At 48.4% G+C, this 17,397-nt stretch overlaps 1 protein-coding gene across 1 annotated transcript in view; it reads left to right on the top strand.

Annotated features, from left to right (window-relative positions):
• The window catches only part of col11a1a (collagen, type XI, alpha 1a), a 1,142,395-nt gene that overhangs the window by 362,729 nt on the left and 762,269 nt on the right, over positions 1–17,397 (top strand). The window contains 3 exon segments of the mRNA XM_072510277.1: positions 1,940–1,993; positions 16,300–16,353; positions 16,771–16,824. Coding sequence (XP_072366378.1) covers positions 1,940–1,993; positions 16,300–16,353; positions 16,771–16,824 — 162 coding nt within the window.

Below are 17,397 nucleotides of genomic sequence, written 5' to 3'. Positions count from 1 at the left end.
TCTCGATGGTGATTGGACAATGTTTCTGGCCAATCTGTATTGATGTTGAATTCAGTTTAGTTTCACAGGACATTGTTGCTCATACCGAATCGATAGGAATCATTCCATTAGGACGAGTGGGACGACGTGCGGAGTCTGCACGTTCTCCCCGTGTCTGCGTGGGTTTCCTCCGGGTGCTCCGGTTTCCTCCCACAGTCCAAAGACGTGCTGTTAGGTGGATTGGCCATGATAAATTGCCCTGAGTGACCAAAAAAGGTTAGATGGGGTCCCGGAATAAAGGATGATTCGGGAGGTTAATACGACTTTAGACTAATAGGCAGTGGGAGAGAGGGAGCTGGTGGACAGATGAATCTGACGGTGAGGGAATAGGAGATGAGATGAGGTTGTGTGTGTGTGAGATGTGCTGACGGGGTGCGGGGCTTGGGGGGGGTGAATGTCTGGATTGCTCCACAGAGAATTACAAAACCAGGATTGGCACCAGGCATCGGGGGGGGGGGGGGGGGGGGCGGGAGGGGGAGGGGGGGTGCGGGAGGGGGCGCTGATCCAACCCTCCTCTGCTGCTGGAATGTAGTTCCACAAATGCACGGCAGCGGGAGAATGTGAATGAATGCAATTGGTGTGAAAGATGCAGTTGCATCCATTAGTGAGCCCACCGCCCGATGCTCGGGCCATACATCATTCCTCTGTCCCTGGGGCCACGAATCATCTACCTTATTGGATCAGTGCCTCTACACCTCCCTGAGGTACATTCATTGCAATCACATGCTTGAGTGATTGGCATGTACTTAGTGCTTAGAATGCACTTACCTCTCTTTAATGTGGTTGATGTTTGTAAACATTGGGGTTTCACTACTTAGAGTCGCTGAAACATGAAGGGAGATGAATGAATCAAGGCAGCAGCTGTTTTTTTGAAGCTGCCAATCACAGCCCGCTGCTAGAAGGTTATGAATGGTTTGCAGCTGGCGGATGAGGGGTCTAGACTCAGGTTACAGCTGTTTCTTCTTTGAGGTATGGACAGGTGGAGCGTCCAGTTATGTGTTAAAGCTGTAATTTTTCACTGCCCTGTCTTGACGGCCGTCTAGCTTCCAGACAGGGGTCTCTTTTCTGTGGCAGGGGAGGGTCTGTGTGGGGGAGGGGTGGTTGCTTCTTCAGGGGGGGGCCCTGTTGGGAGTCCCTTCAGTCAGGGGATCTCTGTTGGGGGTTTTACTAATGCAGGTGTCCCTGGGAGTTGACTCCCTATTCATGGGACCCCTGGGGGTCTCCATATTAATCGGGTGCTGGGGGGGGCCTCATTAAGGGTCCCTGGGGAACGCAGGCAATCTGTGTGGGGGGGGGGGGGTATGGTTTGCAGTGCAGGGGGCAGGGCCGGGGGGTGGGGGCGGGGAATCCCTCGTGTTCCACGCCATACATAAACTTGCAATGCAACAGATATGGAATTGCATCCCGATTTGCGCTCCCAGATGTTAGGAAGGAGGATTTTGCAGAGTCAATGAGTGTTATCATTCCTGACGTCTCGGTTAATGCTAGCTGGTCTGTCCAGTCTTTTTCCTTTTTGACTTTGTTGCCGTGGTTTATACGGCTTGCTGGGTCACACATTGGCCAGACCAGGTAAGGACGGCAAATTTACTTCCCTAAAGATCTCTTGTGAACCAAATGGTTGTTTACAATAATTGATGAGCGCTCCATGGTCACCATTACTGAGACTAGATTTTAATTCCCAATTTATTGATTAAAATGGAAAGTATTTTTTGCGTTCGCCCTGTTGTTCTATTTGCCAACTTGTCACTGTTTTGAAAAAGGATATTGTTCTGATTATGTTGCTGAATATGTGACCCAATCACCTTGACTAATAATCGAGAGGACCGTGACGTCAAACCTCTATCCTGTGACCGAGTTTCCTGGACTCTTTCTAATTTCTCTTTTCCCTCTTATGGATTAGGGGATTCCTGGTGGAGCTGGACTGAAAGGCCAGGAAGGTGAAGAGGGCCCACAGGTAATCGATGTCCGACTTTCCTGCACACATTTTCATTTAGAATGTCAGATAGCAGCTTTGAGTGTAACCCGCAGTTTAACCTCCTGTTTAGCAACACGAAATGGTAAGTTTTGTTTAGAGAATGAGACAGGGCAAATGGTCTGGTGTTAATATGGACGCAGGAACACGGAGCCCTGGCGATGCGCAAACACAATCCAGCAAGGGAGGAATAAAAAATCTGCAACACACAGAAACATAGCAGGGGGAGGCCATTCGGCCCTTCGAGCTCGCTCCGCCATTCATTATGGTCATGGCTGATCATCCAACTCAATAGCCTAATCCTGCTTTCCCCCATAGCCATCGATCCCCCTCGCCCTCAGTGCGATATCTAACCGCTTCTTAAAAACATACAATGTTTTGGACTCAATTACTTCCTGTGGTAACGAATTCCACAGGCCGACCACTCTCTGGGTGAAGAAATTTCTCCTCATCTCTGTCCTAAATACAAAGCATAATCCAGCACAGGAACAGGCCCTTCGGCCCTCCAAGCCTGTGCCGGTCATGATACCAACCTTTGCCGAAACCCTCAGCACTTCCTTGTGCCGTATCCCTCTATACCCATCCTATCCATGTATTTGTCAAGATGCCTTTTGAACACCGTTAATGTATCTGTTTCCACAACCTCCCCTGGCAACGCGTTCCAGGCACTCACCACCCTCTGTGTAAAAAACCTGCCTCGCACATCTCCTCTAAACCTTGTCCACGGACCTTAAACCTCTGCCCCCTGGTGACTGACCCCTCCACCCTGGGAAAGAGTGCCTGCCCATCCATGAGACATAGGAGCAGAATTAGGCCACTCGGCCCATCGAGTCTGCTCCACCATTCAATCATGGCTGATATTTTTCTCATCCCCATTCTCCTGCCTTCTCCCCATAACCCCTGATCCCCTTATTAATCAGGAACCTATCTATCTCTGTCTTAAAGACACTCAGTGATTTGGCCTCCACAGCCTTCTGCGGCAAAGAGTTCCACAGATTCACCACCCTCTGGCTGAAGAAATTCCTCCTCATCTCTGTTTTAAAGGATCGTTCCTTTAGTCTGAGATGGTGTCCTCTGGTTCTAGTTTTTCCTACAAGTGGAAACATTCTCTCCACGTCCACTCTATCCAGGCCTCGCAGTATCCTGTAAGTTTCTATAAGATTCCCCCCTCATCCTTCGAAACTCCAACAAGTACAGACCCAGAGTCCTCAACCGTTCCTCATACAACAAGCTCTTCATTCCAGGGATCATTCTTGTGAACCTCCTCTAGACCCTTTCCAAGGCCACATCCTTCCTTAGATACGGGGCCCAAAACTCCTCACAATACTCCAAATGGGGTCTGACCACTCTAAACCTTGCCCCTCACACCTTAAACCTATGCCCCCTAGTAATTGACCCCTCTACCCTGGGGAAAAGCCTCTGACTATCCACTCTGTCTATGCCCCTCATAATTTTGTAAACCTCCTCAAAGAACTGTTTTAAAAATAAATTTAGAGTACCCAATTCTTTTTTTTCAATTATGGGGCAATTTAGTGTGGCCAATCCACCTACCCTGCACATCTTTGGGTTGTGGGGGCGAAACCCACACAGACATGAGAGAATGTGCAAACGCCACACGGACGGTAACCCAGAGCCGGGATCGAACCTAGGACCTCGACGCCGTGAGGCAGCAGTGCTAACCCACTGCGCCATCATGCTGCCTTCTCCTCAAAGAACTCTAACAGATTTGTCAGCCATGACCTCCCCTTGACAAAGCTGTGCTGACTCAGTCCTATTTTACCATGCACTTCCAACTACTCCGCGATCTCTTTAATAACAGACTCTAAAATCTTACCAATGACCGAAGTCAGGCTAACCAGCCTATAATATCCCGTCTTCTCCCTCCCTTCTTAAACAGGGGTGTTACATTCACCACTTTCCAGTTCTCTGGGACCCTTCCTGCCTCCAGTGATTCCTGAAAGATCACCACCAATGCCTCCACAATCTCCTCCGCTATCTCTTTTACAACCCTGGGGTGTAGTCCATCCGGCCCAGGTGACTTATCCACCTTCAGACTTTTCAGTTTCCCCAGAACTTTCTCCTTAGTGATGGTCACGGCACTCACCTCTGCCCCCTGGTTCTCCTGGAGCTCTGGCATCCCACTGGTATCTTCCACAGTGAAGACTGATGCAAAGTAACTATTCAGTTTGTCTGCCATCTCTTTGTTTCCTATTATTACTTCTCCAGCCAAATTTTCCAGTTGCCCAATGTCTTATTTTGCCTCTCTCTTACCTTTTATATATTGAAAAAAACTCTTCCTATCTTCCTTTATATTACTCGCTAGCTTGCACTCGTACTTCATCTTCTCTCCCCTTTTCCCTGCATGCCCCTCATAATCTTGTAGACCTCTATCAGGTCATCCCTCAATCTCCGTCTTTCTAATGAAAACAGTCCGAGTCTATTCAGCCTCTCCACATAGCTAACACCCTCCAGACCAGGCAACATCCTGGTAAACCTCCTCTGCACCCTCTCCAAAGCCTCCACATCCTTCTGGTAGTGTGACGACCAGAATTGTGCGCAATATTCCAAGTGCGGCCTTACCAAGGTTCTATACAGCTGCAGCCTGACTTGCCAGTTTTTATACTCGATATCCTGTCCAATGAAGGCAAGCATTCCGTCTGCGTTCTGGACTACCTTGTCCACTTGTGTTGCCACCTTCAAAGGTCTGTGGACCTGCACGCCCAGAACTCTCTGACTTTCTATATTCCAAAGAATTTTGCCATTTACGGTATATTTCCCCTCTGTGTTAGACCTACCAAAATGCATTACCTCACATTTGTCTGGATTAAACTCCATTTGCCATTTCTCTGCTTAGGCTGTGGGGGAGGATAGACAGTTGATGGGGCAAAGTTGCACTCAGTGGGATGGGTTAAAGTGTGTCCATTTTAATGCAAGGAGTGTCAGGAATAAGGGTGATGAATTTAGAGCGTGGATCAGTACTTGGAACTACGATGTTGTGGCCATTACGGAGACATGGATTTCACAGGGGCAGGAATGGTTGTTAGATGTTCCGGGGTTTAGATGTTTTAAGAAGAATAGGGGAGGTAAAAGAGGAGGGGGAGTGGCACTGTTAATTAGGGAGTGCACCACAGCTGCAGAAAAGTAGGTAGTTGAGGAGGGTATGTCTACTGAGTCAGTATGGGTGGAAGTCAGAAACAAGAAAGGAGCAGTCATTTTATTTGGAGTTTTCTATAGACCCCCAATAGCAGCAGAGAGATAGAGGAACAGATTGGGTGGAAGATCTTGGAAAGATGCAGAAGTATCAGAGTTGTTGTCATGGGTGACTTCAACTTCCCTAATATTGACTGGAATCTCCTTAGTGCAAATGGTTTGGATGGAGCAGATTTTGTCAGGTGTGTACAGGAAGGATTCCGGACTCTATATGTAGATAGGCTGACTAGGGGGGAGGCCATATTGGACTTGGTGCTCGGCAATGAACCAGGCCTGTCTCAGATGCCTCTGTGGGGGAGCATTTCGGTGACAGTGATCACAACTCCTTGACCTTTACCATAGTCATGGAGAGGGATAGGAACACACAGTATGGGAAGGTATTTAATTGGGGGAGGGGAAATTATACTGCTATTAGACAGGAGCTGAGGAGCATAAATTGGGAACAGTTATTCTCAGGGAAATGCACAACAGTAATGTGGGGGTTGTTTAAGGAGCACTTGCTGCGAGTGCTGGATAGTTTTGTCCCACTGAGACGAGGAAGGAATGGTAAGGTGAAGGAGCCTTGGATGACAAGAGAAGTGGAGCTTCTAGTCAAGAGGAAGAAGGAAGCTTACGTAAGGTTGAGGAAGCAAGGATCTGGCACTGCTCGAGAGGGTTACAAGGTAGCCAGGAAGGAACTCAAAAATGGGCTGAGGAGAGCTAGAAGGGGGCATGAAAAAGCCCTGGCGGGAAGGATTAGGGAAAACCCCAAGGTGTTCCACACTTATGTGAGAAATAAGAGGATGATCAGAGTGAGAGTAAAGCTGATCAGGGATAGTGGAGGGAACTTGTACCTCGAGTGTGAGGAGATGGGGGAGGCCCTAAATGAATATTTTGCTTCAGTATTCACCAGAGAGAGGGACCTTGTTGCCCATGAGGACAGCGTGAACCAGGTTAATAGGCTCGAACAGGTTGATATTAAGGAGGAGGATGTTCTGGAAATTTTGAAAAGCATCAGGATAGATAAGTCCCCTGGGCCTGATGGGATGTACCCAAGGTTACTGCGGGAAGCGAGGGAGGAGATTGCTGCGCCATTGGCGATGATCTTTGCGTCCTCACTCTCCACTGGAGTAGTACCAGCGGTGCGCAGGGGCCTTCTTGGAGGTGAGTAGTTAGTTTAAAAGCACTTACCTTTACAGGAGCAGCCCATTGGATTTCGGCGGCAGCGGTGCGCAGGGGCCTTCTTGGAGGTGAGTAGTGAGTTTAAAAACCTTACCTTTACAGGAGCAGCCCTTTGGATTTCGGCGGGAACCGGAAGTTCGACCTCTGGCAAGTCCCCCCCCCCCCGCCAATAAATTCTGGTGGAGAGGAAACCCGAGACACTACACGTGTAGTGTCTCCCACCCACCCTCCTCCTCTAACCTAATAATAAGACCCATTGGTGTAAGGTAAGTGCCATATTATATTATATATTATTAGCATTGTGCAGGCCAAGGATTGGAGGTGGAGGAGCAGTCTCTGTCAGCGAGAGAACCTGAGAACATCTCAGAAGGTAAGCAAGTGATTTTTACTTTTATACCTTTTTTCAAATTGTGTGTGTCGGGGGGGACAGAAAAGCTGTGACCTGAGTGGCTGGTTGGGATTCTAACCTAAATTTTTTTGACTATTTGGGAACTAATTAAACATAATAACTTAATTATAATTTAGAGGATATCTAAGCCAGAGATCGGAGGATATTATAGTTAGCTATCGCATTTCTATTAGAAATCTAGTGCTAGGAAACAGATAGTTGACAGTAACTTTGTAATTAAAAAAAAAAGTATTTATTAAAAAAAAAGACAAATTTTAATTTTAATTAATTGACGCAATGTCAGTTAGAGGGGTGCTGTGCTCTGACTGTGAGATGTGGCAGGTCCGGGAGGCTTCCAGCGTCCTGGATGGCTTCATCTGCAGAAAGTGCACCCAACTGCAGCTCCTCACAGACCGCATGGTTCGGTTGGAGCAGCAATTGGATGCACTTAGGAGCATGCAGATGGCGGAAAGCGTCATAGATCGCAGTTATGTAAGTGTGGTCACACCCAAGGTGCAGGCAGAGAAATGGGTGACCACCAGAAAGGGCAGGCAGTCAGTGCAGGAATCCCCTGTGGTTGTCCCCCTCTCGAACAGATATACCCCTTTGGATACTGTCGGGGGGGATAGCCTATCAGGGGAAAACAGCAGCAGCCAGAGCAGTGGCACCACGGCTGGCTCTGATGTTCAGAAGGGAGGGTCAAAGCGCAGAAGAGTAATAGTTATAGGGGACTCTATAGTCAGGGGAACAGATAGGCGCTTCTGTGGACGTGAAAGAGACTCCAGGATGGTATGTTGCCTCCCTGGTGCCAGGGTCCAGGATGTCTCCGAACGGGTAGAGGGAATCCTGAAGGGGGAGGGCAAACAGGTAGAGGTCGTTGTACATATTGGTACTAACGACATAGGCAGGAAGAGGCATGAGGTCCTGCAGCAGGAGTTCAGGGAGCTAGGCAGAAAGTTAAAAGACAGGACCTCGAGGGTTGTAATCTCGGGATTACTCCCTGTGCCACGTGCCAGTGAGGCTAGAAATAGGAAGATAGAGCAGACAAACACGTGGCTAAACAGCTGGTGTAGGAGGGAGGGTTTCGGTTATCTGGACCACTGGGAGCTCTTCCGGGGCAGGTGTGACCTGTATAAGATGGACGGGTTGCATCTAAACCGGAGAGGCATAAATATCCTGGCCGCGAGATTTGCTAGTGTCACACGGGAGGGTTTAAACTAGTATGGCAGGGGGGTGGGCACGGGAGCAATAGGTCAGAAGGTGAGAGCGTTGAGGGAGAACTAGGGAATATGGACCGTGTGGCTCTGAGGCAGAGCAGACGGGGAGAAGTTGCTGAACACAGCGGGTCTGGTGGCCTGAAGTGCATATGTTTTAATGCAAGGAGCATTACGGGTAAGGCAGATGAACTTAGAGCTTGGATTACTACTTGGAACTATGATGTTGTTGCCATTACAGAGACCTGGTTGAGGGAAGGGCAGGATTGGCAGCTAAACGTTCCAGGTTTTAGATGTTTCAGGCGGGATAGAGGGGGATGTAAAAGGGGAGGCGGAGTTGCGCTACTTGTTCAGGAGAGTATCACAGCTATACAGCGAGAGGACACCTCAGAGGGCAGTGAGGCTATATGGGTAGAGATCAGGAATAAGAAGGGTGCAGTCACAATGTTGGGGGTATACTACAGGCCTCCCAACAGCCAGCGGGAGATAGAGGAGCAGATAGGTAGACAGATTTTGGAAAAGAGTAAAAACAACAGGGTTGTGGTGATGGGAGACTTCAACTTCCCCAATATTGACTGGGACTCACTTAGTGCCAGGGGCTTAGACGGGGCAGAGTTTGTAAGGAGCATCCAGGAGGGCTTCTTAAAACAATATGTAAACAGTCCAACTAGGGAAGAGGCGGTACTGGACCTGGTATTGGGGAATGAGCCCGGCCAGGTGGTAGATGTTTCAGTAGGGGAGCATTTCGGTAACAGTGACCACAATTCAGTAAGTTTTAAAGTACTGGTGGACAAGGATAAGAGTGGTCCGAGGATGAATGTGCTAAATTGGGGGAAGGCTAATTATAACAATATTAGGCGGGAACTGAAGAGCATAGATTGGGGGCGGATGTTTGAGGGCAAATCAACATCTGACATGTGGGAGGCTTTCAAGTGTCAGCTGATAGGAATACAGGACAGGCATGTTCCTGTGAGGAAGAAAGACAAATACGGCAATTTTCGGGAACCTTGGATGACGAATGATATTGTAGGCCTCGTCAAAAAGAAAAAGGAGGCATTTGTCAGGGCTAAAAGGCTGGGAACAGACGAAGCCTGTGTGGCATATAAGGAAAGTAGGAAGGAACTTAAGCAGGGAGTCAGGAGGGCTAGAAGGGGTCATGAAAAGTCATTGGCAAATAGGGTTAAGGAAAATCCCAAGGCTTTTTACACTTACATAAAAAGCAAGAGGGTAGCCAGGGAAAGGGTTGGCCCACTGAAGGATAGGCAAGGGAATCTATGTGTGGAGCCAGAGGAAATGGGCGAGGTACTAAATGAATACTTTGCATCAGTATTCACCAAAGAGAAGGAATTGGTAGATGTTGAGTCTGGAGAAGGGGGTGTAGATAGCCTGGGTCACATTGTGATCCAAAAAGACGAGGTGTTGGGTGTCTTAAAAAATATTAAGGTAGATAAGTCCCCAGGGCCGGATGGGATCTACCCCAGAATACTGAAGGAGGCTGGAGAGGAAATTGCTGAGGCCTTGACCGAAATCTTTGGATCCTCGCTGTCTTCAGGGGATGTCCCGGAGGACTGGAGAATAGCCAATGTTGTTCCTCTGTTTAAGAAGGGTGGCAGGGATAATCCCGGAACTACAGGCCGGTGAGCCTTACTTCAGTGGTAGGGAAATTACTGGAGAGAATTCTTCGAGACAGGATCTACTCCCATTTGGAAGCAAATGGACGTATTAGTGAGAGGCAGCACGGTTTTGTGAAGGGGAGGTCGTGTCTCACTAACTTGATCGAGTTTTTCGAGGAGGTCACTAAGATGATTGATGCAGGTAGGGCAGTAGATGTTGTCTATATGGACTTCAGTAAGGCCTTTGACAAGGTCCCTCATGGTAGACTAGTACAAAAGGTGAAGTCACACGGGATCAGGGGTGAACTGGCAAGGTGGATACAGAACTGGCTAGGCCATAGAAGGCAGAGGGTAGCAATGGAGGGATGCTTTTCTAATTGGAGGGCTGTGACCAGTGGTGTTCCACAGGGATCAGTGCTGGGACCTTTGCTCTTTGTAGTATATATAAATGATTTGGAGGAAAATGTAACTGGTCTGATTAGTAAGTTTGCAGACGACACAAAGGTTGGTGGAATTGCGGATAGCGATGAGGACTGTCTGAGGATACAGCAGGATTTAGATTGTCTGGAGACTTGGGCGGAGAGATGGCAGATGGAGTTTAACCTGGACAAATGTGAGGTAATGCATTTTGGAAGGGCTAATGCAGGTAGGGAATATACAGTGAATGGTAGAACCCTCAAGAGTATTGAAAGTCAAAGAGATCTAGGAGTACAGGTCCACAGATCACTGAAAGGGGCTACACAGGTGGAGAAGGTAGTCAAGAAGGCATACGGCATGCTTGCCTTCATTGGCCGGGGCATTGAGTATAAGAATTGGCAAGTCATGTTGCAGCTGTATAGAACCTTAGTTAGGCCACACTTGGAGTATAGTGTTCAATTCTGGTCGCCACACTACCAGAAGGATGTGGAGGCTTTAGAGAGGGTGCAGAAGAGATTTACCAGAATGTTGCCTGGTATGGAGGGCATAAGCTATGAGGAGCGATTGAATAAACTCGGTTTGTTCTCACTGGAACGAAGGAGGTTGAGGGGCGACCTGATAGAGGTATACAAAATTATGAGGGGCATAGACAGAGTGGATAGTCAGAGGCTTTTCCCCAGGGTAGAGGGGTCAATTACTAGGGGGCATAGGTTTAAGGTGAGAGGGGCAAAGTTTAGAGTAGATGTACGAGGCAAGTTTTTTACGCAGAGGGTAGTGGGTGCCTGGAACTCACTACCGGAGGAGGTGGTGGAGGCAGGGACGATAGGGACATTTAAGGGGCATCTTGACAAATATATGAATAGGATGGGAATAGAAGGATACGGACCCAGGAAGTGTAGAAGATTGTAGTTTAGTCGGGCAGTATGGTCGGCACGGGCTTGGAGGGCCGAAGGGCCTGTTCCTGTGCTGTACATTTCTTTGTTCTTTGTTCTTTGTACCGGATGATTGGAGGGAGGCGATCTTATTCCCCTGTTCAAGAAAGGGAATAGGGAAATTCCTGGGAATTACAGACAAGTCAGTCTTACGTCTGTGGTGAGCAAAATACTGGAAAGGATTCTGAGAGATAGGATTTACGATTATTTCTTTGAATTCTTTGAGGTTGTGACGAGACACATTGATGAAGGTCGGGCAGTGGATGTGGTGTATATGGATTTCAGTAAGGTATTTGCTAAGGTTCCCCATGGTAGTCTCATTCAGAAAGTCAGGGGGCATGGGATACAGGGAAACTTGGCTGTCTGGATACAGAATTGGCTGGTTGAAAGAAGACAGCGAGTGGCAGTGGATGGAAAGTATTCCGCCTGGAGGTCGGTGACCAGTGGTGTCCCACAAGGATCTGTTCTGGGACCTCTGCTCTTTGTGGTTTTTATAAATGACTTGGATGAGGAAGTGGAAGGGTGGGTTAGTAAGGGTTTCCCGTTGACACAAAGGTTGGGGGAGTTGTAGATCGCGTTGAGGGCTGTTGCAAGTTACAACAGGACATTGACAGGATGCAGAGCTGGGCTGAGAAGTGGCAGATGGAGTTCAACCCAGATAAATGTGAAGTGATTCATTTTGGAAGGTCGAATTTGAATGCTGAATCCAGGGTTAAAGGCAGGATTCTTGGAAGTGTGGAGGAACAGAGGGATCTTGGGGTCCACGTACATAGATCCCTCAAAGTTGCCACCCAGGTTGATAGGGTTGTTAAGGTGGGGTATGGTGTGTTGGCTTTCATTAACAGGGGGATTGAGTTTAAGAGCCGTGAGGTTTTGCTGCAGCTTTATAAAACCCTGGTTAGACCACACTTGGAATATTGTGTCCAGTTCTGGTCGCCTCATTATAGGAAGGATGTGGATGCTTTGGACAGGGTGCAGAGGAGATTTACTAGGAAACTGCCTGGACTGGACGGCATGTCTGATGAAGAAAGGTTGAGGGAGCTAGGGCTTTTCTCACTGGAGTGAAGAAGGCAGAGAGGTGACTTGATAGAGGTGTACAAGGTGATGAGAGGCATGGATAGAGTGGATATCCAGAGACTTTTCCCCAGGGCGGAAATTGCTGTCACGAGGGGGGACATAATTTTAAGGTGATTGGAGGAAGGTATAGGGGAGATGTCAGAGGTTCTTTACACAGAGAGTGGTGGGTGTGAGGAATGCACTGCCAGCAGAGATGGTGGAGTCAGAGTCATTCGGGACATTTAAGCGACTCTTGGACAGGCACATGGACAGCAGTAAATTGGAGGGGTGTAGGTTAGGTTGATCTTAGATGAGGATAAATGGTCAGCACAACATTGTGGGCCGAAGGGCCTGTACTGTGCTGTACTGTTCTATGTTCTATGTGAAGTCTCCAACCTATCCATGTCCTGCTGCATCCTCAGACAATCCTCAACACTATCGGCCACTCCACCAACCTTGGTGTCATCCGCAAACTTACTAATCAGACCGGCGACATTTTCCTCCAAATCGTTTATATACAAACAACAGAGGCCCCAGCACAGATCCCTGTGGAACACCACTCGTCACAACCTTCCATTCAGAAAAACACCCGTCTACTGCTACCCTTTGCCTTCTGTGACCGAGACAGTTCTGTATCCATCTTACCACCTCACCTCTGATTCCGTGTGACTTCACCTTTGATTGATTGATATTTATTGTCACATGTACCGAATTACAGTGAAAAGTATTTTCCTGCGGCCGAGGGAACGTACACAGTACGTACATAGTAGACAAAAGAATAATCAACAGAGAGCATTGACAAATGGTACATCGACAAACAGCGATTGGTTACAGTGCGGAACAAGGGGCCAAACAAAGCAAATACATGAGCAAGAGCAGCATAGGGCGTCGTGAATAGTGTTCTTACAGGGAACAGATCAGTCCGAAGGAGAGTAGTTGAGGAGTTTAGTAGCTGTGGGGAAAAAGCTATTCCTATGTCTGGATGTGCGGGTCTTCAGACTTCTGTACCTTCTGCCTGATGGAAGGGTCTGGAAGAGGGCAAAGCCTGGGTGGGAGGGGTCTCTGATAATGCTGTCTGCCTTCCTGAGGCAGCGGGAGGTGTCGACAGAATCAATGTGGGGGTGGCAAGCTTGTGTGATGCGTTGGGCTGAGTACACCACACTCTGCAGTTTCTTGCGGTCCTGGGCCGAGCAGTTGCCATACCAGGCTGTGATGCAGCCGGATAGGATGCTCCCTATCGCACATCTGTAGAAGTTTGAGAGTGTCGATGCAGACATGCCAAATTTCTTTAGCTGCCGTAGGAAGTAGAGACGTTGTTAGGCTTTCTTGACTGTTGCATCAACGTGAGTGGACCAGGACAGACTGCTGGTGATGGTGACCCCCAGGAACTTAAAGGATGCATCGGATGGAGAGAAAAACTGCAGGGGATGGGCACAATGGAAATGTGGAGCTTGTTCAAGGAACAGCTACTGCGTGTCCTTGATAAGTATGTACCTGTCAGGCAGGGAGGAAGTGGTCGAGCGAGGGAACCATGGTTTACTAAGGCAGTCAAAACACTTGTCAAGAGGAAGAAGGAGGCTTATGTAAAGATGAGACATGAAGGTTCAGTAAGGGCGCTCGAGAGTTACAAGTTAGCTAGGAAGGACCTAAAGAGAGAGCTAAGCAGAGCCAGGAGGGGACATGAGAAGTCTTTGGCAGGTAGGATCAAGGATAACCCTAAAGCTTTCTATAGATATGTCAGGAATATAAGAATGACTAGGGTAAGAGTAGGGCCAGTCAAGGACAGCAGTGGGAAGTTGTGCTTGGAGTCCGAGGAGATAGGAGAGGTGCTAAATGAATATTTTTCGTCAGTATTCACACAGGAAAAAGACAATGTTGTCGAGGAGAATACTGGGATTCAGGCTACTAGACTAGAAGGGCTTGAGGTTCATAAGGAGGAGGTGTTAACAATTCTGGAAAGGGTGAAAATAGATAAGTCCCCTGGGACGGATGGGATTTATCCTAGCATTCTTTGGGAAGCTAGGGAGGAGATTGCTGAGCCTTTGGCTTTGATCTTTAAGTCATCTTTGTCAACAGGAATAGTGCCAGAAGACTGGAGGATAGCAAATGTTGTCCCCTTGTTCAAGAAGGGGAGTAGAGACAACCCCGATAACTATAGACCAGTGAGCCTTACTTCTGTTGTGGGCAAAATCGTGGAAAGGTTTATAAGAGATAGGGTGTATAATCATCTGGAAAGGAATAATTTGATTAGACATAGTCAACACGGTTTTGTGAAGGGTAGGTCGTGCCTCACAAACCTTATTGAGTTCTTTGAGAAGGTGACCAAACAGGTGGATGAGGATAAAGCAGTTGATGTGGTGTATATGGATTTAAGTAAAGCGTTTGATAAAGTTCCCCACAGTAGGCTACTGCAGAAAATACGGAAGCATGGGATTCAGGGAGATTTAGCAGTTTGGATCAGAAATTGGCTAGCTGGAAGAAGACAAAGGGTGGTGGTTGATGGGAAATGTTCAGACTGGAGTCCAGTTACTAGTGGTGTACCACAAGGATCTGTTTTGGGACCACTGCTGTTTGTCATTTTTATAAATGACCTGGAGGAGGGCGTAGAAGGTGGGTGAGTAAATTTGCAGATGACACTAAAGTCGGTGGAGTTGTGGACAGTGCGGAAGGATGTTAGAAGTTACAGAGGGACATAGATAAGCTGCAGCGCTGGGCTGAGAGGTGGCAAATGGAGTTTAATGCAGAAAAGTATGAGGTGATTCATTTTGGATGGAATAACAGGAAGACAGAGTACTGGGCTAATGGTAAGATTCTTGGCAGTGTGGATGAGCAGAGAGATCTCGGTGTCCATGTACATAGATCCCTGAAAGTTGCCACTCAGGTTGAGAGGGTTGTTAAGAAGGCGTACGGTGTGTTAGCTTTTATTGGTAGTGGGATTGAGTTTCGGAGCCATGAGGTCATGTTGCAGCTGTACAAAACTCAGGTGCGGCCGCATTTAGAGTATTGCGTGCAATTCTGGACACCACATTATAGGAAGGATGTGGAAGCATTGGAAAGGGTGCAGAGGAGATTTACCAGAATGTTTCCTGGTATGGAGGGAAGATCTTATGAGGAAAGGCTGAGGGACTTGAGGCTGTTTTCGTTAGAGAGAAGAAGGTTAAGAGGTGACTTAATTGAGGCAGACAAGATGATCAGAGGATTGGATAGGGTGGACAGTGAGAGCCTTTTTCCTCGGATGGTGATGTCTAGCACGAGGGGACATAGCTTTAAATTGAGGGGAGATAGATATAGGACAGATGTCAGGACAGAGGGAATTGGCAGCTACCTCCCCCCTATGGTCCAGGACTTAGAAAATATACTTACAGTCCCGGGTTGCTGGGCTGCGGAGACAGAGTCACTGAGTGTGTTGAAAGCCGAGGTCAATGGATTTCTAGCTATCAAATGAGATGAGAGGATACGGGGTGATGGGATTGAGTTAAAAGATCAGCCATAATCTGGTTAAATGGTGGAGCAGGCTCGAGGGGCCGAATGGCCATGTCCTGCTCCCAGATTCCTGTTTCACCCAGCGAGTTGTTGTGAGGCAGAGGGGGAGATGAGGAGGATGTTTTTTACACAGCAAGTTGTTGTGTGGCAGAGGGGGAGATGAGGAGGATGTTTTTTACACAGCGAGTTGTTGTGAGGCAGAGGGGGAGATGAGGAGGATGTTTTTTACACAGCGAGTTGTTGTGAGGCAGTGGGGGAGATGAGGAGGATGTTTTTTACACAGCGAGTTGTTGTGAGGCAGAGGGGGAGATGAGGAGGATGTTTTTTACACAGCGAGTTGTTGTGAGGCAGAGGGGGAGATGAGGAGGATGTTTTTTACACAGCGAGTTGTTGTGAGGCAGAGGGGCAGATGAGGAGGATGTTTTTTACACAGCGAGTTGTTGTGAGGCAGAGGGGGAGATGAGGAGGATGTTTTTTACACAGCGAGTTGTTGTGAGGCAGAGGGGGAGATGAGGAGGATGTTTTTTACACAGCGAGTTGTTGTGAGGCAGAGGGGGAGATGAGGAGGATGTTTTTTACACAGCGAGTTGTTGTGAGGCAGAGGGGGAGATGAGGAGGAATTTGGCAAGCTTTTCAGGATTTGACTGTGACGGAGTGTTTGGCACTGCCCCTCACCGTGACGGTGTGTGTGGCACTGCCCCTCACCGTGACGGTGTGTGTGGCACTGCCCCTCCATGTGCTCTCTCAGAATCAGGGATTTTACTGTGACGGTGTGTTTGGCTGTGCCCCTCACCATGTGCTCTCTCTGACACAGGGTCCTCGAGGAAGTCAAGGAACCTTTGGTGCACCTGGCAAACCAGGGAAGAGGGTACGTTACGCTTGGAGCAGATTCGCAACCTCCTCCTCACTTGTTTTTGCTTCTCCTTACTTTCTCGAAAAGCCTGAAATGACAAACGTCATAAACCTGTGTCAATAATCTGTATAATTGTCGGACAAAGTCAGAGAATTTAATTTCCTCGGATAAAAATGCTCTCCTGTTGTTTCCATTTCTTATAATTTCTGATACTGTCCCTATTCCCTGACCTCCATTTCACCAATCCCAGTCATTCCCATTTCCCAATGTCTGATCCCATTTCCCTGCTCGCCAATCCCTATTTCCTGATCCCCATATGTCAGTTTCCTGTTTCCATTCCCCGTTCCTGTTGCATGTTCCTCTCCGACGCTGTTTTCACTCCGTCTGTCGTTTTTACACTGATGTCTTACGATGGACACTTGTCATTTCCAGGGTCGGTCCGGAGCTGATGGGTCCCGGGGAATGCCGGGGGAGTCAGGAGCAAAGGTAATTACAACAACAACCAGACCTTGACTGAATAATTGTCTTGAAGAATATTTATCAACGACTATTGCATTTATACAGCACCTTTGTTACAATAAGACATCCCAAGGAGATTCACAGGCACGATTATCCAGCTCCAGTCGTGACCAAACTCTTGGTTGATGAAGTGAGGTTAAATGGAATGATTCAAAGGAGAAGAGAGAGGCGGAGGGAGAGAGGCAGAGCGAGAGAGGCGGAGAGAGAGAGGCGGAGAGAGAGAGGCGGAGTGAGGGAGGCGGAGAGAGAGAGGCAGAGCGAGAGAGGCGGTGAGAGAGAGGCAGAGCGAGAGAGGCGGTGAGAGAGAGGCGGAGAGGGAGAGGCGGAGAGAAAGAGGCGGAGCGAGGGAGGCGGAGAGGCGGAGGGAAAGAGGTGGAGAGGGAGAGGCGGAGAGAGAGAGGGGGAGAGAGAGAGGCGGAGCGAGGGAGGCGGAGCGAGGGAGGCGGAGGGAGAGAGGCGGAGCGAAAGAGGCGGAGGGAGAGAGGCGGAGAGAGAGGCGGAGAGAGAGAGGCGGAGAGAGAGAGGGGGAGAGAGAGAGGC

Source organism: Scyliorhinus torazame, chromosome 7 (assembly GCF_047496885.1).
Source record: "Scyliorhinus torazame isolate Kashiwa2021f chromosome 7, sScyTor2.1, whole genome shotgun sequence".
NCBI classification, from domain to species: Eukaryota; Metazoa; Chordata; class Chondrichthyes; order Carcharhiniformes; family Scyliorhinidae; genus Scyliorhinus; species Scyliorhinus torazame.
This window is presented reverse-complemented; position numbering and strand designations above follow the sequence as displayed.